Raw genomic sequence first — 24,540 nt, 5'->3', positions numbered from 1 at the left:
AAATGAGTTATAGTTAACTTAAATTTCCCTTTACACAAGAGAATATCAATTTGAACACAGCCTTTGCTGTCATGACCTGAAATATGGGCGAATGGCACTTATGTGTCCTGATATTGATAACAACACACTTCAGTGGAGGAATAGACATTGTTTGTTGTTTTCACATTGCACATTGCTATTTTCCTTGTTATATATTATCATGTACATAACCAATAGGAATAATGAAAACTTCTATGAAAAAAGTATTGCATAAAACAGCATTTTATTAAGCTCTGGTGATATTTTATATTTTTCTGATTGTCACCAAATCTGATGTGCAGAGCCAAACCAACAATGAATGTATCTACTAAGTAGATAATCATAAGTTTTGTGTGTGACACGCCTGATAATGCCTAATTCCTCTGTGCCACAGCACTCCATTGTTGTTCAAAAACTATTAAAAACACATCAGTGAGCCACATTGTTGCAGTGTTCCTTAATTTTCATGAACATACACTCTGTAGTTTATTTGGACTCGATCCCACATACACCAGACTGCTGCCCCACATACTCATTACAGCACTTAATCTGCTGCAGGAAATACAAATGTGCTAAACTTAACGTCCAGCTGTTTTAGAGATTACTGAACTGTTTTTAAAAATTAAACTATATATTTGAGAGCTGCTTTGTTTTTTTATTGTTAGCTGTGTTAAAATATGTATGTCCTCTGCAGGATCCAATGAGTGCCACAGTCACAGTAGGGAAGTCACAAAGTAATAAGAGACAGACTCGCACATGGTTTAGCTTCTTTTCAGGAGTATTGTTGATATTACAAAAAATATAGAATTAACATTAGACTTGTCATTTGAATTTTTTTCTGCCCAATTGCTCAAATCCCTGACCAAGTCTCAGTCCACATTCAATATCTGATAAATCTTCATGACATGGTATGACTAGCTCCTTGCATCAAAGCATCAGTCAAACTGCCACCCTGCTTTGCTGTGACTCTTAACTCTCTGATAAGCAAAGCTGGATTCACCCCCCCCCCCCTTTAAAAATCTCAACACACAACCCACACTGCAGCCACACACAAGTTTAAATGTATCTGATTTCCTCTATCCCATGCTAAGATCACACACACACACACATACTCACACACAAAGACAGACACACCCACACACAACTAAAGGGCCTGTTAATGCAAGGATCCGTTCTTCATGAAGTGCCCCCAGTTAAACACAGAGCCAGAGATATACAGAACCAATGCTGTCAGTCCAAGCATGTTCAATACCAGCGTCTGCCCCGCCCCCCTCTCATCCAGCCCTCGATCTATAGTCTCTCATATCGCTGCTGTGTACTACGCCAAGCCCATTTCTTCCAAAACACTCCTGGGTGACTCGTCCTCCTGTGAAGGGAAACAAAGAGATGTTAGAATGGAGGAGTCAGCTACACTTACAAAACAAGTACACACATACACACATTTCAGGGCTGCCTGCTCTCAGAGGTACAGACTTCAGTCATGTTACATTCCGACTTTATGCAACCATGAAGCATTCAGAAATGTGGAAAGAAAGACAAACATAATCCTGTTTATGGCAGACTACAGATCACACTGCCTTAGAAAAGTCCCATTCTGTATTTCTCTTAAATAGCAGTTCGCATGTGCATTAACTATTAAACACTTTTACTGTGAGGGTTTCCCCTAGTGTATTATAGTGTATGCCTAAAAGAAAGACCGACCCAGAAACACAGGTAGAATTTCAGTGAAACGTTCCTTGTAGAAATTCATTGTGAGCAAAGGCCTGTGTGATTAAGGCACAATGTACTTCAGGATGGGCAACGTGGTTTGCATTTGTATTAATTTAAACAAAATGAGTTGGTTTGAATTCTTTCAAATTTGATTTTTTGAGAAGTGACAGATCTCACACAAGCAGAGTTCAGGCACTGCAGCCACACCAAATTGAAGTTAGATTGAAAATCACCAGCTGGATGCAGGTTTTACCCAACAAAGACTCATCCAGGGTTTCCCACCACCACAATATCAACACTGACAGCTGCATATTGATTTTCTTTTTTTACTATTTAAAAAGGTTAAAACCTTATCATAATCGATTCATTGTAGAGCTCTGCACACTGCTTGGCACAATAATTCATTCAGCGCCTCCTTGGCTCACTCTCGTTGTCTCACAAACAAATTGCCAAAAGCAACGTTTCCCACACAAAGACAACGCTTAGATACAATGGAGAATAAAGTAGAATTAAGATGGTGAAAAAAGAAATAACCCAAGCCATTGCATAATAGCCTCTACCAGATTTCATGGAAATATGTTCCATTTTTGTGATGACTAAGTAACTGATATAGAAGCATGACAAGAAACCCAAACCCTGACCATCCTTGGTGGAGGTGATAGGTGAAGCCCAGGTTACCTCCTGCAGTAGGTCTGCTTGTTCAATGGCCTTGAGGACGCTCTTCTTAGACGTGTCCTGAATCTCTCCTCCCATCAGGAATTCATCTAGAATGAAGTAGGCCTTCTCAAAATTAAAGATGATGTCCAGCTCACAAACCTGCACAAACAAACACAAGCCAATGTTTTCTACAGCACGGAAAGTCTTCACATGCTCTTGGGGTTAGAACTGCTCACTCAACTCTGCAACTTTAAGCCGTATTCAGATGTTGAATATCTGCTACCTTGAACATTTCTGGACATTACCCGGATGAGCTGTATGTGTGAACACTTATGTTCAAATCAGATGAAACAGAGATTAACCGGACTTTACCCTGCCAGCTCCCCTGTACAAAGCCTGAGTAATGTCCCACTGAGCCCATTTGTGAATATAGCAGGCCATTGTATGCAAGAATTCACAGCGAGCAAGTGGGCATGCTGATGACATTGCATGGCTTCTTGCCTGTATAATGCTGCTCAACAATGTACACAACGGTAGTTTTCTATCATACATTTAACTGCACTGCATTTACGTTTTGCTGACTTGCATTTTTATTTCACAGCTAGATGGGCCATTGTATAAACACAAATAATAAGATGGAAAATAATTTTTTTTGCAAAAGCATTTTGCCATTTTAGTTTTCTCCAGCCTTCAGTCATCCTCATCTACTTCATCATGATCATCATCAACATTATCACCCATAGCCAGATCTTTTAGGGCTTGATTATATAATACTTTTCATCTCAAATTATTATATTCTGTGCATGGCTAACATCCTCCTCTCAGCAACCTCCTCGATCATGTCCAGCCCTTTGTTCAGTATTTTTCAGATAGGCAAGAGGCTATATCTAAGAGCTGTAGAGGTCTCTTCCTCCTCTAAACAGACCTGATAATTAAAACTGGTTTAAAGACAAAAGAAGAAAAAACGACAGAGTAGAAAATACAAAAAGTTGACTATATAGTCTGCTCAGTCTTTTTCGGTCCCTCTCAGAGCTTCCACAGCCCCAGCAGAGCACTGCATAAAAGACTGCCGATAACAGTGTCCTACACACTCCAAAGGACCTCAGTCTTCTCAGCAAATGGAGACAACTTTGGCCTTTCCGGTACAGAGCATCTGTGTTGTGAACCAGTCCTGTTTATTGCTGAGGTGGAAAACCAGGTATTTGTACTCCTCCACAATCTCAATGTCCGGACCCTGGATGTTCACCGGTGTAGTCTGTGGTACTTAGTCCTGCTGGCATTGATGTAAGTGGTTCAGTCCACACCAGTCGGCAAAGTCACTGATGACTTCCCTGTATTCCAATTCATTCCCCTGTGATACACATCCAATGATGCTGTATCATCAGAGGTGTTCTGGAGGTGGCAGCTGTTAGTTTTGTGTCTGAAGTCCGATGTGTAGAGGGTGAATAGAAAGGGAGAGACTGTACCCTGCGGAGTCCCCAGATGCTGTCTGGTCTGAGCTCTAGTTGGTGGGGGAGGGAACAGGGGTAGAATCAAATCTGTTGGAAAAACAGATTCAGTTCGTTTGCCCATCCCCGAACTTCAGATTCAGGGCCCCTGTCGCTGTCATTGCTGTGGCCTGAGATGGTTTTCAGGCCCCTGCAAGCCTCTCTAGCATTGTTCCCCTGCGGGCGCTCCTCCAGCTTCCTCCTGTAGCTCTCCTTGCCTCTCCTAATCTCCTTCTTCAGCTCCCCTGCACCCGCTTCAGCTCAGTTTTATTGTCTTGCGTGTGGTGTTTAATATACGGGGTGAACAAAGCAGTTTAACTTTAAAAATCAGCGTTTCTACAACATTTTTCAGTAAATATAGGATGTCAGGAGGGTCTGCGAGCCATGCTGCGGTTAATGTTAGGTCAAGTTCTTTGGTTATTGGTTAGGATTCCTTCACTACTAACTGTTCATAAAGTTTTAACAGGGAGCCGAATTATCCGCAGAGATCTATTCTTTACAAAACAAAAACAGGCCCGGTAATTAAAACAAGTTAACCCCCTGAATAAAGTCCTTCCATGTTAGAATGGAATGTTGATGCCCAGAGGTAAATCTTTCAAGTTTTTCCATGTAGCTGTGAATTACGGCATTAATAAATCAGTGAATGAATAAATTATTTTCAGCATATCTTCTAATGGTTTTGTGGTGTTTCTGCTGGCTTGGTCAGTCCGTCGACGGAGCAGGTTAATTTACAGGCCTGTTTTTTTATTTGGTTTGTTTTTGTTTGTTTTGTGTGTGTGTGTGTGTTTGCTTCAGTGCTTGCATTGTGGGCATACAGTCGCCCCACTTTAACTTTTATTACATTAACACTGAAGTAATTATGCACTAACTTGTAATAATTTGTTTTATCACTTCTTTATTTTATTTTATTTGATTGTGTTTTATCGTACTGTTGTTTGATATTTCTTGTGATGTAGAGTGTCCTTGAGTGTCCTGAAAGGCACTTTTAGCAAATAAAATGTATTATTATTATTAAAAGCGGTGTGCCACAACTGAAAAACAACATACATAGTTTAAAAACAGAATGGCAGGAATGGCCAAAACCCAGTAAAATTTTAGAATAAGCGCAGCTGTGGCAGACAAGGAAGGAGCAAACAAGAGTTTGAAATGTGTTGACCGGACTGTGACATAAACACTGGGCCATTTGAATTTATGTTTGTGTTCTGAAGTTGTGCTTAACAGCGCTGTTGGTCTCAATGAGAAAAAAGACCATATTATGCATGAAATAAATGCATTTCTCTTGGCAGAATGGATTACAGAGCAAATTTATGCCTGCAGCCTTCGTCTTCAGAGCTCACCCTCCAGCCCTCACTGGAAGCGTCAAGGCTGGCTCAAGCCGGGCAGGCAACAGTCGGCCACAGTGTGGCCGGTGAAGGTCAGGGAGGAGGCTCAGATCCTGCGAGCTGGAGGAGAGCCTGCGTGCTGGCAGCTGGTGCTCGGTGAGAGCGAGCTCCAGTTCGGCCAGTACCGGGGTCAAACTTTTATGGCTGCACAGTCATGATGCGCGCTACGCCTGCAGCGTGCTGGTGTCCCACGAGAAGGAGAGGGAAGGTGCAGTCGCCCCTCACTGCCAACATGGACGCCCGCGCCTCCTACGCCCAGCTTTTTCCTGAGATGACGGCGCGCATCCAGCAATGTTGGATGGGCAATGGCTCTTGGTCAGTGAGGGGCCTGGACCAGATGCTGGTGGGGTTCGGGGCAGACGCCTCCAAGACGTACAGGGTCCCTGTACGAGAACCCCAGCAGTGAGAGTCAAACGTAAGTATGGCAAGCGACGGGGCAGATGGCGATGTGAGTTGATGTGCAAGCTAACACTTTGCTTTCACTGTCCTTGTTGCTGTGTCTATAGCTACCTACAGTGGCTGAGGAAGCAGAATGTGAAGCCGGGGTCCCAGATGCATGTGCTGCAGGCCTAAGTGCTGGGTGTGTGTGCTTGTTTGTTTTTCAACACGCATCGTCCTTTGCCTTTCTGCTTGCAGGCGCTGCATCCACGGACTCCTCAGAGCCCTCTGACGACATGCTGCTCACCGCCGCCGTTGACGTCAACTCAGAGTGTGAGTGCACACGAACATAAACGTCTCTGTGCGTCCACATCCAACAGAATGACCAGAGTGACAGCCGTGACTCTGTGTTTTGCAGTCGTCAAGGACACCCAACCAGCCGTCGCCCTGCCGGGACCCTCTCCCCCCAGACACGCCACCTCCCCTTGCCAGCGACATGGCCTCGACCTGCAGGGTACGTGCAGGTAGAAACCAATGGTTGAAGTGCTTGCAGACATGTGTGAGGTGGTCCGTATGAACTGCTCAGTTTGAATCTTTATATTTACGTCTCCGCAGAAGCTCAGACAGGTCCAAGGCCGCTTTCTCCTTCGCCGCGCGCCACCAGCAGCGTCTGGTCAAGGGCTGCTTCAAGGCCGGCCACTCCAGACGTGCCCACACGCCAGGCGTGGACAGTGTGACACGGTAAGTGTAGCATGTGAATAAAAATTAAGATGCAGTTTTCTCTATCTGGGTCTACGAGGGCCGTACCATCGCTGGGATTGGGGTGAGCCGCTGGGGGTCTGTCATGAGGGACTGCTGTCAAATTAGAGACAACATCTATAACAGCAAGGCTGCCGCCCCCCTCCAGCTGTACAGTATGAACCGCCGGACCCTCATGCAGTGCTAAGACTGTGTTTCAGCATGTCAGCAGTGACTGACTGTAAGAATGTCAGCAGTGAACAGAAGATGCTGATGATGACTATTAACATCATGAAACTGATCCCCACCAGGCACAACCAGAGAAGCAAGGCGATGCTGACCAGCAGTGTGCGGGTAAAGGTGCCGGAGCCCACAGCAGAGCACACAACAGCGGAGCCGCTGCCGACAGCCAGGGCTGTGCAGACGGAGCCTTTGCAGCCTGACCAGCCCCTCGCCTTCCATCTCCCCGTGGATGCCTCCGGTCAGGCTGTCACTCACAGCGGGCCCCTGGCACCAGAGCTCTTCAGCATCGTCGCCGCCGCCGCCAGTGCCACCGCAGCCTCCTCTTACTCCTCCTCAGTCACACCATCTGCCTCCTCCACCTCTGCCACCAGCTCAGCCTCCACCTCTGCTGCCAGATCAGCCTCCGCCTCCTTTTCTGCTGCCAGCCACAATGTGCCGCTCCACAGCCTGGCAGAGAAAGGTGAGGGAGGAGCAGCAGCGACGGGCCCAGGAGGAGGGTGCTCTCTTCAAAACCCAACAAAAACCATTCCAGCACTTTCTGTGCAAGCGATATGGCCAGCCAAAAACTAAACAGTTTGGCCACAGCTGCTACAGAGGAGAGCACTTTTGCTCCTGGCCACTCGTTGGAGGACTGGCTGGCAGAGAAGAGAGAGAGGACCCTTTAAAGGTCAGTTACCTCATGTTGTGCACATTGACACGCTTCACACATCAACTTGATATCATAGTTACTGTGATATCATGATTGCTGTTGTTACATTTGGAGTTCACCTTTCTCTGACAGTAATTTCTTACTCTGCAGACTCAGACCACCCAGCCTGCCCCTAAGCCTGTCCCAAGGCCTGCCAGGCAGCCTGCCCCTAAGCCTGCCCCCAAGCCTGTCCCTAGGCCTGCCAGGCAGCTTGTCCCTACGCCTGCCACCCAGTCTGCCCCTAGGCCTGCCAGGCAGCTTGTCCCTACGCCTGCCATCCAGCCTTTCCCATTCACTGCCACCCAGCCTGGCCCTAAGCCTGGCCCTAGGCCTGCCAGACAGCCTGTCCCTATGCCTGCCATCCAGCCTTTCCCTCTGACTGCCACCCAGCGTACCCCTAAGCCTGCCTGGCAGCCTGAAAATGGGGACATATAAATACAATATGTGTGTGTGTGTATGTGTGCAAAAATTGTCAATATTGTATATAGTTTTGTCTTGGCGTTGGGTTGAAGTAATATATAGTTTCTGTGTTTTTTGCACATTAACTGTATATATTGTAAAACTGTCTCTGACAGTCATTTTTTACTCTGCAGACTCAAACCAACCCAGCCTGCCCGAAGCCTGTGCGAAGGCTTGCCAGGCAGCCTGCCATCCAGCCTTCCCCTAAGCCTGTCCCTACGCCTGGAAGTAGCCTGCCCCTAAGCCTGCCATCCAGCCTTCCCCTAAGCCTGTCCCTACGCCTGGAAGTAGCCTGCCCCTAGGCCTGCCAGGCAGCCTGCCCCTAAGCCTGTCCCTAGGCCTGCCAGGCAGCGTGTCCTTACGCCTGCCATCCAACCTTTCGCTGTGCCTGCCACCCAGGCTACCCCTAAGCTTGTCCCTAGGCCTGCCATCAGGCCTTTCCCTCTGAATACCACCCAACCCTCACCAAGGCCTGTCCCTAGGCCTGCCAGGCAGCTTGTCCTACGCCTGCCACCCATCCTGCCCCTAAGCCTGACCCTAGCCCTGCCAGGCAGGGTGTCCCTACACCTGCCATCTGGCCTTTCCCTCTGACTGCCACCCATCCTGCCCCTAAGCCTGCCAGGCAGCCTGTCCCTACGCCTGTCATCAGGCCTTTCCCTCTGACTGCCACCCATCCTGCCCCTAAGCCTGTCCCTAGGCCTGCCAGGTAGCCTGTCCCTACGCCTGCCATCTGGCCTTTCCCTCTGACTGCCACCCTGCCTGCCAGGCAGCCTGAAAAAGGGGACATATACAATAATAAATACAATATGTGTGTGTGTATGTGCGCAAAAATTGTCAATATTGTACATTTTTGATTTGACGTCGATTTGATTTGACAGTTGAAGTAATACATAATTTGTGTTTTTTGCACATTAACTGTAAATATAGTAAATAAAGAACACACTGTTCAAAGTTCAAAAGCATTTCTCTATTCTCTATTCAAAGCAGTCTTGTGCATATGACACATTACTATGAAACAGTTTTGTACAGACACAGGACTGTTGTTTTGTCTTTTCCCTTCTGTTTTTTGAAACACTTTTTTATAAGCTACCTCCTGTGTTGCTTTTAGCACCAGCAGGTTTAACTGCACACAACATTTTTTACTGTAAACTCTCCTACCTGCTGAGTGGGACGATAAGACATTATGCAATTACTGTTATAGAACCCTCCTGATGAGGCTGTTGGCCATAAGTGGCCTTTTCCAGGGTGCTTTGAAGGCAAGGCCCAAATTGTCTCGTTTTTCACCTCATTTGCAGGCAGGTAGTCTTCTAAGTCCTGCCTTCCCACAGAGAGGGTCCCCGACCCACAATCCAGCCCCCCAGTGTCACTATGCTGCTTATGTCTCATTCTCTCTGTGCAGGATGGAGCACAAGAAGGCAAAATCAAAAAACAAGTAACTGGAGAAGGAGGCTGAAAAGATACAAGGTGTGTACAGTACTTAGCATACTTCTGCAAACATTTGATATGTCAGGTCAAAGAAAAGCGTGAAGACAATGATAGGCCCACTCCCTGCATCTATATTGACAATTCAATTTTTTCTTGTACCAGGGCTGCCCTCTTCCACCTCCACCACCACCACCTCTGCCTGCCCACCCTTATGAGGGTAAACCCCTGGATCTGTGGCTGGCAGAGAGGAGAGGCAGAGAGCAGGAGCAGGAGCTGGAGGTGAAGAAGGAGGAGGAGGAAGAGGAAGGAGGAGGAGAATAAGTAGAGACAAATGTATCATTTTTTGTTTGTATTATTTATTTTACAAACAAAAAATGATACGGTGGTGTGTATTATATAATTTAATATCATTACGTTATTGTGTTTTTTTTCAAAATTAACAATGTTTAAGTTTGTGATTATTCAATTGTTCAATACGAATAAATGATTTAATACTTAACATGTACTTCGTCATTCATTCATTCAATCATGTATGTACAGGCAGTAATACATTGCGATCTAGTGAATGTAACCTGCACACAGGAACCCAGGAACAAGTGCACATGTTTCCGGACCGCATGGCTAATTTGCATAAAGGGCCCGTGTCCTCCTGCATTTCTGGTAGCTTGAGCAGTGTATCCTTCCATTTGTGAAAGTTGGGAAAACATAGAAAGGGATAACGAAAATGATCGCCTTTGGCACCCTGTGACGGAGAAGGTGTTGACAACCCGACGGTAAGGCACGGGGTTGGTCGGTGTCCTAAGGTGGCAGAACAAAAGAATGGGAAGAAGGTTTATCGGGCTGAGCTTCACCATGCCTATATAAACTATATATTTCTGTATCGTTCCTATGAAGAGATTCTCTTCGTGACATGGAATTCTCAAGGATGGAGTAAGTTTTCTTATTAACGCAGGATAAGGGGTAGAGAGCACCTCAGTAAGGCAGACACATGACCTAAGCACATGGCGGGGGAAATGGTCGCTTTGTTGACCGAGAGGCCCCCAGTTTTTTTTAAATCGTAATCAGTGTTCGGGTAGCACATTATACAGGCGTCATTAGTTCAGGTCAGCTTAACTCTTGAATCCCCAGAGTGAAAAAAAAAAACCAAAGTCTTGCTGAAAACAATATTGGCATGCAATGGCCCCAACAATTGAGCTTATTTCGATTCAGCAGTGAACCGAGCTCTCTGAACCAACCTTCTGTTAGGAACCTTCATAGTCACTACAGTCCAGAGAACCAGGTTTATATTTGTAAAATAACCTGGCACTGAACTTGAATCTTTTTGACAGAGCAGGGTCTTGATCTTCGCACAGACTATCCCTGAGAACAATATTGACTGAAAATTGTATTGAGCGGATACTTGACGAGATCCATGGGCACACGCTGGGCAGGCTTGACCCATCTGCATTGGTAATTTTCACACGGAGGTATAGCATGGTCTCATTCAGATCCAAACACTCTTCCCTGTCTCCAAGAGATCCTCCTTTGTAAAATGTCTACGAATCTATGGCTCTTTTTAGCCATAAAGTACCTCCACATTCAAGTTTTCAGTGTGTGATTATATCTTTCTATCACAGACAGGTTGCTGGCTGTTGAAAAATGGTTGATACCTCTTTATCAACGCTGCAAAGCTCCTATTAAAGTGTTCTTTGCCAGCATCCATTTGTAACCTTTCAGGTTTCCGGTTGTCTTTTAAAATAGAGGCAAAGGCCTTAGAGACCTCGGCACCTATGTTTTTCTTCAAGGTTTTCGCAAAAGCCTTGTTTGAAAATATATAAATGACTGTGAATTAATATTTAAAACCGTCATTGTATTTGGCCAAGTCCTGAATATCACAAAGATCAACTGAAGCAGATGGCCACCCACCCATTTGCCACCCACCCAGAGCCTGGTTCTGCTTGAGGTTTCTGCCTGTGAAAAGGAAGTTTTTCCTCGCCACTGTCGCCAAGTGCTTGCTCATGAGGGAATTGTTGGGTCTCTGGAGATTAAGAGTTTGGTCTGTACCTCTATATATAAGTGTCCTGAGACAACTTTGGTTGTCATTTGGCGCTTTATAAATAAACTGAATTGAATCTGCCTGAAACTGATTAAGATGCTGGGGTACAAAAACTCTATTCTGAAACAATGTATCCTGGTGGTTTATGCAGAGTTTTGGCGTGCTGACGAGATAAAAAAATCTTTGACTCCTTTTTTTTTGCCTATTTCATCCTGCAAGGCTCTGTGGAGTTTATCCACTCCTCTAAAATTACCTGGTGAAAAATGGAAATATTTAAGAAATTTGTCATTTTTTATTTTCATGTCTTTTGAAAATCAGGTCATCTTTTACTTGCTTAGCTTGAGTAACAGTAACAGACTACTGCGCGCTCTACCCAGGCACAACCCCTCACCTAAACCATACAAAGTATTTCTAGTAGGTGAGAACACATCTGACACATCTCCTGTTGTGTGCTACATGTGTGAAAGAACAACTCCAGACAATGTAGGACAACATCCAAACCTGATTCTCCAGACACTGTCAAGAGTTGATGTGAGAAAACAGCTCTAGCTTAGTGGTGTGAAATCAGCTAAAATGAGAGAAAGCAAATAGACAGGAACAACACAGAGATATTCGGTGATCTATGACTTACACTGCCAAAGTACTTATCCAGCAGCTCTACAAAGCGGTGGATGACTTCCAGTGTGATCAGCTCATTGTCCTGCTCTTCAATTGCGCAACAGAAATACAGGCTGGCATACCTGCATGAATACAGACACAATCAAACACAAAAAACATGTGAATTTAATTACATAGATAATAATAGATAATATATAATTACAATAATTAACAAACTATTCTCTGTGGCAGAGTTGAAAACAAGACTAAAACCACACACATATTTAACAAAGTTAAGAACAACCATCTGCATGACACCAAAGTTAATAGTGTTACACTGCAGTTAATTCATTTGCCACGAGTTGAAGGCAACCAGCTAATGGATTTTACTATTGGTGTTGTTGCTGGATGACAATACTTCTGTTCGACTGTTTTGACCAGGAGATTTTACCTCCTGAACTCACAATTACTACATTACTCAGACTGCATTTTTAAACTCTGAGCCATTATTGACACAGTCTGGAGAAGTGCACATTTGTAAAACCTATACTCATATTCCTACTTTAAAATTTTAAATAAATACTACTGTGAAATACTACTAGCTTGATTCTGTGAATTATCAGTTGCTACTGCCAATCAGGTTGCTGGTCCGTCATTACAAGGGGGGGGGGGCAGCTACCGCTCAACAAAATGGAACACACTGGTGTTGTCACCTGGCTCATCTGAGAAGCATATGAGGAAAGGGGAGACCTCATTGTCCTGTGGTGGGACCTAATACATGCTTACAGATCTATACCACAAAGCTTGGTCGAAATCACCTTGCAGAGATATCATGTGTCCAACAACATCAGAAACCTCATCCTGAATTATAACAATGATTTCAGGTTGAGAGTCAGTTCTGGGTACAGAACATCCAACTAGCGTCGGCTAGAAAAGGGCATCATAACAGGCTGCTCCACCTCTGTTACCCTTTTGGCCCCTGGCCATGAAAATGGTTATCAAATCTGCAGGGGCAACCTCCAATCAGGGCCTTCATGGCTGGTTTCACCGTAATGACACCAGTTGGATCCTGCAAGGCCTAGTGAAGCTCATCACATGGGCAAGGATGAGCTTCATTTATGAGGTCATTGGTGCTGAAGAAGGAGAGAGTGATGGACAAGTTCCGCTTCGCTCTGTCTGGTGTGATCGTTCCATCCATCTCTGAGCAGCCGGTGAAGAGTCTGTGGAAAATCTCTGATGCCAACCTTAAAGGCTCTGCTTCCATTAAAAATATCATCGACAACCTCAAAGAATGGCTTATGAATGGCGCCTGTCTACCCTGGAGCCTAAGCAGTACAGCACTGAATGGCAACAGCAAAATGTTGCAGCTCCCTTTCAGCTGTATGAAAGAGTATTTGGTGTCTCGGACGAGACAGGTGCTTCTGTACAGAGATTTGAGGGACCACAAAGTGGCAGCAGCTGGTATCAAGGTCAGGACAGGCAGGAGTGGAGAGCATCACAGGTGGGTCACCTGGGATAACATCCTGTGGACAGACTACTACAGAGTCATTTTCCTGATCAAGGTGGTGGATGATGGCCTACCAAGTCCGCCGTACCTTCACACCTGGGGCACCATCCTATAACCTCTGCTTTGGAAGAGGATCTCTCAAACACATGCTCAGGAGCTGCCCAAAGGCCCTGGCAGAAGGTCAATACCACTGGAGGCATGCTCAGGTCCCCAAAACCAGCTGCAGAGATAATAGCGTCAGCCATCAGCACCAGCAAACACCACCGCCTAAATATGACCATCACGTTTGTCAGGACCGCAGAGACACACCCCTCAGGCAAAATATGCAACAGGCCTCCTTGCCTCAGAGGTTTCCTTAGCACATCATCCCAACAACACTATACCCAGACATCATTGTCTTTTCCAATGTTACAAAGTAGGTGATCATGTTGGAGCTCACTGTACCCTGGATGAAGAACATGAGTGAAAACGTGCCACATACCAGGGGCTGCCAGAGCAATGTAGGAGACAGGGACAAGTCTGTCACTGACGCCGCAGAAAAAGAAACCAGGTGGCTTTGGATGAAGAGGGAGGCTCCATGGTCAACTGCTGCTGGGTGAGTGTTTATTGTTGAAAGAACCGCAACACTTAATGACCACAGGTTACATAACTTGTGATGCATCCCAGTGCATCCTCAGAATGTATTTCGAAAGAAAGCTAGTATTATTAGCAGTCCTCTCGGCCTCTCTGTCACACTTCGCCTCTTAAAGTTTTCAAACATTTTCAGCTGAATGAGGCTGCAATCCCAACTGTGACAGAAATTGTGAGAAACAACAGAAAGTCCTCCCACACCTCAGTGAATTAGTTCCTTAGTAATGTAGAAAATGTAGAAGTCACTGCTGGAGGATCCACCCCGAGTATTTTAATATTTAGCCAAGCCTAGCATACACCTGTTGGTCATGAAGCATTCAGGGGTGTTTGTCACTTGCTGCTCTGTCTCTGTCTCATTTGAAAAACGGCAGGGGCAGAGACTAACAATACAGCGGGGAAACACATGATCAAAGGTTTTAATTTAAAAACAAACGTAATGCCCAAATGTTTTTTGTCAGTCTTCTCATCATTTCTGGCCCCCTGAAAAAAAGCTAACTCCCCTGACATCATTACTTTAAAGCTAACACCCACGATGAAGCTTCATCCATCACAAAGGAGATACATACAGAATATATTTTTGCCACTGTCTGTACGCTAACTTTTGTTATTTCTTATTTATTAACCTGTAATTGTGTGATTGTCAAAATCAAGACAGACACAAATCTGACAGAGACAGCAGATTTAGCTAACACTAATTAGCTGAACGTACCAGTAGGTCAAAAAGACAGTGGGGTATACATAACTTTAAGATATGACAAGAGATAAGATAAGACTTTATTAATCCCATGCTGTGGAAATTCACCTGTTACAGTAGCAGAATAAAAACAGAGAGGTAAAAAACAGAACAAGTGGAACAAAAGACAATGAAAAAGATACAAAATAAAATCAACAATAGAAAGACACTAAATAAAATCAGCTATAGAAGGGTATGCACATTATATACAAAGAATATAAAAAAACATCCAGCCAGCTCTCCTGACCAGTCCACTCCAAAGGAGGTGCTGAGGGTGCTCCTCCAGCTTCCTCCTTCTCAGCTCCCTCTATGCCATCCTCAGCTCATTTTTAGTTTTGAGGACCAGATGAATGTTATTTATAATTGAAAATCCATAATGATAATTAGATACTTAACTAGAAAAGGAGGCAGTCAGTACTCAATAAAAAAACAACAGGTGAGCTACCAATGAATAAGTCCTTGTCTCGACAAAAAACTCCTCTTCAGGGTCCCAGGAAGCAAACACAAATACTCAGTTTGAGACTCAATACGACAGTTGGCCAAAAAAATAAACTCTAGCAACACCTTTTTGTGTAAAAGATGAGTGATTATCCAGTGGGGTTACCTCCCATGTCAGGCCAGTGCACTGCTGTCGGTTCCAGGGAATGGCCAGTCTGGTAGCTTAGGGGTTTGGTGGGTTCACGAGTAGAGAGGAATGAGTGGACAATAATCAGTTTTTGCAGAGCTGATGAACTATGAATTTGCTTTTGCCAGGGGTTAGCAAGCTAATCAATGATCACTCTCAAGACCTCTTCTACCAGTGAATAATGTTTTTCATGTCCCATCCCACTCACAAGATAAACAGCAAAACTGACTCCCATCCCATGGGAATCCCATAGGAATCGTGTGACCAACCATGCGACTCCTGAAAAAATGTCAGCCTCTACTCCACAATGATGGAACAAGCGCCCCATTCATATCAGGACAGCAGAAACTCTACACATCTTTCATCACAGTCTAAAAACTCATCTGTTCAGGCTACTTGGCCCACAAAAAAATGCACTTGAATGGTGGAATGTACTTACTGTAAGTCACTTTGAATAAAAGCATCAACCAAATAAATGTATCAAGGCCAAATCTGGACTGGAAGATTAAAAATCATGTTTTTTAATATGAAGATAAAAAGTTTCAAATTGGTAATACAGCTGTAGCCACATTAGCCACGATCAGGCCTTCGGAACATCATCCCACTGCCATGTGAGGGTCAAAACTCCCTCCCTCCAAAAAAACATTTATGTTTTGGTTTATGCACAAACCTGCACGACATGGCATTTTTTTCAAATGAAAACATGGAGGCCTACGACAATCAAAATACATTATCTCAGAGGATGTGGTTTTAATTATAGATACAGCAAACACACCAAGACTTCAATTTATTTGGTCCCACCCATGGGAAAAAATATACATTGTTTCCTTTTAGTTGTGGTCCTTTTCCTGCCCACACCGACTTTTTATAAATTAATAAAAGTTATAACCATGAAGTCACAACAATAGACAGATAACTGACTGACAGCTTAAAAAATGAAACAGATGGGCAAATGCACCCGACTTTGAAGGGCACCAGACTTTACTCAGTTAACGCTTACTTCAAACCTGGGATGTATGATAATGGGATTTCATTATTAATCTACCGACTACTATAGTTATTAATGGTTTGGTCTGCAAAACATCAATAAACATAACAATATCCTAGAATCCAAGGTGACGAAATCAAGAGTCCAAAACCAAATTATGTTCAACTTACTAACTTGTATGACCAAGAAATGCAGTACATTCTGACATTTAAGAACCTGGAACGATCAACTTGTCAGCATTTTTGCTTGAAAAATAAATGAAACGATTAAAATAATAATAGTTCAAAATTATTCTTTTGTACTCATCATTGCACCTCTAATGTTAACGCAGTCCACATTTGCCATATTCAAATAAAAAAAAATATATACAGAATCGGATACAGACCAACGCTGCACTCTTGCTTGCAGTCCTGACACACTGCTCATTTTGTGTGTGCGCGTGTGTGTGTGTGCATGTGCATGCGTGTCTGACATAGGCCACTTTTGGGAAAAAAATTCAGACGACAGACCAGTTAATGGGGGACGGCTTGAGACGGCATAAGATGAGTTTTGACGTTGTGGTTAAGGTTAGCGTTAGGTTAAAGTTAGGGTGAGGTAAGTACATTTTATGGTTAGGTAAGTCTCTAGGAACTGATTGTAAGTCAGTAGTGTATTGCCAAACGTGAAAGTTATCGTGTGTATGTTGTGTGTGCGTGTGTGTGTTTGTGTGTGTGTGGGTGTGTGTGTCAGATTAATTAGAGTGGAACGGTGGATCTTGTCTTTTCTACCCACCTAAAATCTAATACTGCTCAGTCCACATACAAATAAGACGTGAACTTTTATGGGTCTGTGAGAGGAGAACAAAAGTAAAGACTAGACACACTAAAACCAGAGAAATCGACTGTTTCACAAATTTAAGACTATTTATTGCTATCTAGAAATCAATTCATCACTGGTTTCAAATCAAAACAAAGCTAAAAAATACTTTTTTGTTTGTTTGCTTCTGTGGAATATGTTATTTGCCTAAATAAAACCCAAAAGATAAGGTACATAATTGATGTGAGTAGGGATTTCCAAATTACCAAAGTCCAACATTTCAGACACAGATGCACAGATGCTTGTGTATGAATAGAGCTAAAACAATTCATTTATTCAATGTTCAGAAAATGAATCGCAAACTATTTTGCTATTGTGTGGGTCCTAATTAATTACAGTCTAACTGCTTAAGCAACGATTTCTGATATGGACTGTGTTCTGACTGGTGAGTTGTTGGGCTAAACTAACAAGCAATCTTCTTATCGATATTTGTAATATGAGGAAAAATGGGTCGCTAAGCTATTTATAATGTCATAAATTCTATACATTTGATTTTGGTGCAGGAAAAAATACCATTGCCTATAACTGTACCATAGTCAAAATGAATTAAGGCATCATATGCATAACTTGGAGTTCTACGTGGAAACTGACATTCAGCCTGTCATGTAAAACAAAGACCGGAGGTAAGTAACTTAGTAGTCACAGCTCAACATTAATTTCGGAACGTACTTTGTTTTTTATTTCATAAATATCAGAAAGAAACTCTTGGCTGTTGTCTGGTTGATGTGCTCTCTAACTGAATAACTGACACAGAAATTTCTAGAGGACATTTTCAGCTGCCCAGCAGAAAAGAGTGCAACAGTTTATGATTTTGCATTTTTACCTTTTATAGACAATCTTCAGGTCCCTCCATTCTAGGAAGCTGCACATCTTTGGTTTTCGAGCGAGCACTATCTGCATCAGTTCCCTGACCATCTTCTTTTTGTCCCGCTCAGCTGTGGCTGTGTACCATTTCTGCAACCGCAGCTTCCCCTGCCGGCTGAACAGCAGCATGAAACGCATCTATGTACAGACAGGGATGGAAGTAAATCAAAATGACAGGAAAGCATCAATAAACACTGACTAAAACTGATGGCAAGGATGTCATCTGTATATTGTTCATCAAATGGAAGTGCTGAATATAACATAATTCCACATAAACATCTTTTTAAAGATCTATAAACCTACACATTACAACATAAACAGATAAATCACTGTCCTCTTCCTTGTTGGATTATTTGCTTGTTTCAGCTTGATCTACATTTCATTTTCAATCATTGAAAGTGACTACACTACATGGTCCAACAGGAGTGTCGCACCGCCGGGTTCTGCTTTGTTTTGTGTTAGTCTTCTGCCAGTGCAGTGAAGCCAGTAAGCTCCACTTTATCAGTTAAAAGACCAGTGCCACAGCTGATCAACTCTCAGCTGAGGTTGCACACAGGGTTTCTGTGGAAAAAAGAGACAGTTGTGTCTTTCCACAGAAATTTGGATCCTCTCTGCTTTGCTTTTCGTGCCTTTCTCTCTCTCTTTTACCAACCCCCATGAACACACATCAGTGTCTTTACAGGCATTCACACACACACCCCTTTAAGGTGCAGATAGCGGTAGTAAAGCTCAGCTTTGCTACCTACTATCTTGTTGTCAGAGACATGTAAACACGTTGTGGTCTTGCACCTTGCATGACAACACGGTCATGTCCATTATCTCACCTTGATCAGTATTGTTGAGGCTTAATAAATGCTATTGTACATTTAGTGCAATTGTCTGTGATTACTTGTGCATTTGCGTTGTGGTAACAGCTGGTCATGACAACATTGACCCTCAGTGTTTGAACTCAACCCTTCATTGTTCACCTGACAAATGCAAAAGGGTATTTTAAACATTTTCATTTTAAGTGAACAATTCCTTTAGTAAAACTGGATCCACAGTTGGTTATTGGTCCCTGATCTCAGGAAAGTGCCCAATTATCATTCATTCATAACAATATTTTTATTGCTATTAATGTTTAATATCTGCAAATTACGACTCCATCATCACTGCAAGGGGGAAGTCATCTTTACTGCCACAGAGAACTGAGGGGCCATGAAACCCCGGGTTCACATGGACAGCCAATGTCTGCCCCCTTAACAAGGCCTGCATACCTGTGAAAAACTTCAGCTTCGGTTGATACCCCGAGCAAGGCCTGTCTACCTGTCAGATCGAGTCCTTAACTAGGGATACAAGTGCTTTAACCAAGGATCAAATATTGATTATCTCAGAGAGGCTGAAGGCTGCCTTCTTGATTTACTTCACACTTTATTGTGTGAGAAACCTAAGCTTGTCTGGAAGACCATGGCTAGAAGTGTCCATGGAAATGATCTCCCCTGGGACTTGAGACTACTTCCGCCACCCTCGTCACCTTTGCCATCGTACAGAAGAAACATGAACCCCCCAGAGAGTACTGCAGATGCCTCCGAGCCACATCCAGGGACACATTGCACCAGGTCTGGAGGAGGAACAGGCTTTCAAGTTCCTGTACCTGCATAACCTTCACAAGAGTGTGCAATGCCACGTTATCATGCACTGCAGGATGGTTAACTTACTTGGTCCATACAGGAGATCAGGGTCAGGGAGATCAGAGTTCAAGTGCCAGGGGAGCATATTGGGGGTTAAGTGCATTGATCAGGGGCACATCAGCCGGCTAATGGTGGGGGGGGGGGGGTGGGGGGGGGGGGGGGGGGGGGGGGGGGGGGTGGATACTCCACCTGCAACCTTCCGATCACAAGCCGCTTCTCTAACTTCTAGGCCACGGGGGCCCACTTCTACAAGTTGGTCTACTGTTTTCTCAATTGGCAGTATACCCTGAACTGCTATCAAGCCATCTAGATGATGCTGCTGCAAGGCTCAGACATCAAGGTCAAGTACGCTCAGTAGCACAAGATGACTTTGGACACGAAACAAGACCTGCCAGAATTCAGGGGTTATCAACATGAAGACGTTGACATAAGAATCAACGCAGCAGGCTAACTCACCTTTCCACTCTGATGTGAATTTGCTACAGGAGGTGTATTGTTCCCAATCACAGGTTTGTACTTTAATTAGCCTAGGCAACAGTCCTTTAACTCGCTCATTTCCAGGACAGCTGGCTCTGTCTTGGACTGCCCTCTGGACACCACTGAGGACGTAGGTGGGAGGAGGATGTTAGCCAAGCTGAGATCAATCATGGAGAACCCCTCCCACCCCCTGCATGACACAGTGGGGGCCCTCAGCAGCTCCTTCAGTAACAGACTGCTGCATCCAGTGTGTAAGAAGGAACGCTACCGCAGGTCCTTCATTCCTTCAGATGTCAGATTATTCAACCCCAGCATCACTTAACATAAGACTGTGTTGATGTTGTTTGCCAAATAATCTTTTGTTTTCTCATCATTTATGCCAACATACACTCATATCCTTACATTTTGTGCAATATTGCATATTTTTTTTACTGTTTTGTATATTTTATTCTTCTGTGCAATAGTAGTAACACTATTTATTATTATTTTTAATCCAAAGGCAGCCTACATTGTTTTGTTTTTTTCAGTTATTGGGGAAATACATAATTTTTTAACATTTTTTTAATCCTTTTTCTTTTATATAGACAAAATTTCTTGCTTGTATAATATGTACATATATAGTCTACTTTTTAATTTTGTATTTTTTTTTTCTCTATCTCTGTTGCTGTTTTTCTTCCCACTGTTATTACATGCTGCTGTAATGCCCAAATTTCGCCAGCTGGGGATAAATAAAGTTTTATCTTATCTTATCATTTGGATTCTCAAAAACATCAGCTGTTTGTGTAACCTGCAGTCCACTTTGCCTGCAAAAGTAATACACGGATCATCAGCAGTAGCTCAAGATTCCTCCCACTCTGTAAACATTAACAGCTAACCCACTAGCTGACAATCGCTATGTGACAAGCATAAGCAGCAAAACACTGTATGGTGCAATTATTAATACAGGTATGTTTTCAAGTTTACAATCATATTGCTGCATTGTGTTAGCTAAATATGAATGTACATAGTTTCTAAGTTGCTGTGAGATCTGACTTGCCAATTGTGTAAACAGCATTCCAGAAATTTTAAATTTCAAGTGATGTTGATAGGTTTGTGCCCTATGTTAAAATCAGAAAGGACACAGTAAACTCACCATCGACACGTTCAGGAGATGTATCCTATTTTTTCCCTGAAGCTACACAGTGAATTACTCAAATACTGCTTTGAGTCAGCGTTTAATTCAGCATATATTTGATACACAAACCAGCCTATATTTTAATGAGAAATCGTAATTTCTGAAATGGTTTGTCTGTCCTGGCAGCTAACCAATGGAGGCTCGAAGGGAATTGAGGCAACAAAATCCAAAATCTGTAAAGTTTGTTTGAAAATACAGTTTATCTTTATGGATTATATTGATTACTAACTGATAAGAAAACTGTCAATATGCAACACCTTGCATCTTGTGTTTCTAGAAAAATGTGTTCTTGCGAACAAATACGGAATTGTTAATATATCTTATTTCTTAAAAGGAGTTTTAATATTTTCCCCAGAGAGTAAAGGGAGTTTCTGTTTAATTCAAATGCTGTATGTATGTTTTTTAACATGTTGTCACCACCACAGAAACACTAGGTAACTCCTTAAGTATGATAAGGCTGTCTGACATACAGTGTTTAGTTGCTTGTTTGATGAATGCTTTACAGTCCAGAAATGTGTGATTTATTGATAAATGATGGTGGCTGATCAGGCTAATTACCAGCAACTTGTACTCAGTTGCTAACAGCAGTATGCAGGACATGGTGGGTATTTGTGTATGTGTTTTTAAACTACTTTCTGAAACATGATGTGCTTGATGGTGTGATTAATGAAATTAAATGCTCAGCATTCTTGCTGCCTTTTTAATTCATCAACCCCTCAGCTAATGCCTGTGACAACAAGCACTGAAAAAACCCTCTATGCTACCTGCCCATCACAAATTATCAGCTTCCTACATAGTTTGTTATGATATTCTTTCGGCAAACTCAGAAACAACATGCACTGCAGCTAGAGGAAACAAACACAGTAACCCTACATAAAGTGATGATAACCTACCACACAGGTGCATTTTATTCACAGGCAAAAAGCTCAGGCAACCATGAATATCAACACATAATGCAGTGATGCTGGGATGATTACAGCTTTTATACAACTCACACAATCATAAACACATATCCACTGTATCACCTACTAGTTATCTTACATCTGCCTGCTACCAGTCTTGCACCCTCCTTGGTATTTATGACAAAGAGACAATGTGGGAGGTGTAGCTCCTGTTTGTTTTACAGAAGCAGGATCTGAGGAGCTATTTTAAAAAATGTCTATGTGTTCAGTGTAAGGAATTTTAGTGTGTTATAACTGGTTGACCAAGGCTACTGTGCATCCGTCTGTCACACTGTTTAGAATTAAGGCTACAAAAAGCTACATGGCCAAAAGTATGGGGACAGCCAAACATTCAAGCCATATGTAATAGTTTAACATAGGATTTTGACAGTATGGGCATTAATGCTATAACAAACTTGACTCTTCTGGTTTCATGCTTTCCACCAGATGTTGGAACATGACTGCAGGGATTATCTCTTATTCAGACACAAGAGCATTAGTGAGGTCCAACACTGATACTAGATGATAAGGTCTGGCTCACAGCCAGCATTCCATTTTTTCCTGAAGCTATTGGATGGGACTAAAGGGCTCTGTACACAGTGTGCAGGCCAGTCAAGTTCTTCCACAGCAAACTGGGAAAACAATTTCTAGATGGAGCTGGCTTTAGGGGCATTGTCATGTTGAAACAGGAAAAGGACAAACACAAACTGGTTATATAAAGACGGGCCGACTGGGGATGTAAAATTTGTAGTATCTTATTGTATCTAATTGCACTCTTTGTGATCAACATAGAATCAATATGATATGACTGTACTAAGCATAATTACAAATGTATCTTGTATTTACATTGTTAGAATTTAATTAAAGAATTCAGTTTTCTGTTGTTGGGGTCTTCCTGGGGTTTAAACCAGTCAGTTAGTCAACTTCTTCCTCACTTTAGCTTTTAACTTTAACTTCAGTTTTAGAAGGCACTGATACATTCAGTCAACATTTATGAATATATCATATCAGTTATATTATATATGAAACTGAATGTATTATTTTATACTTAACATTACTCAATACTCTTTAGAAGTGGTGATGTTGACAGTCATGGCAATGACAAGATACAGATAAGTTTTTATATCTGACTGATGATTGATACAGTTGACAGCTCTGCACTGTAGCTGAGTCTGTTTCAGATATTTAAAGTTAATCTGCTTTCAAGAATGACAATGATAACACTTCCACACTAAAACAAAACATCTAAGCAGAGTGGAAATGGCACAGACATAAATCAAACAACAGCCAAGCAGCCATGCTGTTTTGCCAAATTAGAAAATGTATGTTAATTAGTAGTATCTGAGTATATCTGCCAGCTACAGTTGTCACCATAGACAGTGGAATTAGAGAGCATTAGTAGCCATTTACAAACACTATATGGCCACATACCTTTGGCTATATAGTGTACTAATAAATCTTAACACTGATTCCACAGAAACAAAGGAAAAAATATTTGTACTTAACAGTTATTGTACCTTCTAATGTAATAATCAATTCACTATATTAAGGCTGCAGTTGGACAGGCTGGTAGGAAACTCAGCTGAATAACTTACCTCTCCTGCTGACACTGACTAAAACCAAGGGCTAAACTCGTTACCTGCGACGACGAAGCACGGCAATTAACGAAATTAAATGACCTGCTCAATTTTAATATTACTGAATGTCATTTAGATACAGCTAACATTACACGCGCCTTACGCTGACTGAAAGCCCTACAGTGTGACAGAAAGGGCTATTTCATACCTTAAGCTGTTACTCGGCCTGTTAGCTTGCTGACAGAAGCCAGGTGAAGGTAAGCGCAGGTGCACACTTCCTGATATCATGACTGGTAACACCTTGCTAGCATTAGCTTAGCACCTAGCTACCGCCTTTTTAAGCAAAAGAGAGGCACTAACTTACCATTTTGTCGGATTGTTTAAGTTACTGCAACGTTACAAGCGAACTCTACGTCTACACTGTCCAGTCCAACGTAAACGAATACACCACAGCTAACCTTGATAATCCATCTCTGTGTCAGAAACTCTCCCAGTGAAACTAGACTGAACCTATTCCCTGCTACAGTGAGCAGTTCCGCCTCTTCTTCGTCTTCCTCTTCTTCTTCTGTGAGGTTTTACGACTGCTGGCGTCCATAATATTGCATGACTGCCACCTTCAGGTTTTATTCTCCATCTTCAGCCATTTTAAGGGGAGATACTATCGCATTCCCCTGGAGCCGTC

The 24,540-nt window shown here is 42.9% G+C and overlaps 1 protein-coding gene across 2 annotated transcripts; it reads right to left on the bottom strand.

Annotated features, from left to right (window-relative positions):
• Positions 1–773: 773 nt before the first annotated feature.
• On the bottom strand, positions 774–24,392 carry ap1s1 (adaptor related protein complex 1 subunit sigma 1). 2 transcript variants are annotated; one of them, XM_041964934.1, is made up of 5 exons: positions 24,223–24,392; positions 17,979–18,157; positions 11,852–11,960; positions 2,407–2,544; positions 774–1,384 (listed from the first exon to the last, which is right to left on the bottom strand). In XM_041964934.1, exons 1-5 carry the CDS (start codon positions 24,223–24,225, stop codon positions 1,337–1,339), a joined length of 477 nt encoding a protein of 158 aa, XP_041820868.1. In that variant the 5' UTR covers positions 24,226–24,392; the 3' UTR covers positions 774–1,336. The 2 variants fall into 2 exon arrangements, with proteins under 2 accessions (XP_041820868.1, XP_041820869.1); XM_041964935.1 differs by lacking the exons at positions 774–1,384; positions 2,407–2,544 and adding an exon at positions 8,471–9,983.
• Between the last annotated feature and the right edge of the window lie 148 nt (positions 24,393–24,540).

The sequence above is a fragment of the Chelmon rostratus genome, chromosome 23, assembly GCF_017976325.1.
Source record: "Chelmon rostratus isolate fCheRos1 chromosome 23, fCheRos1.pri, whole genome shotgun sequence".
NCBI lineage: Eukaryota > Metazoa > Chordata > Actinopteri > Chaetodontiformes > Chaetodontidae > Chelmon > Chelmon rostratus.
Note: the sequence above shows the minus strand (reverse complement) of the source record. Positions and strands in the feature narration are given on the sequence as shown.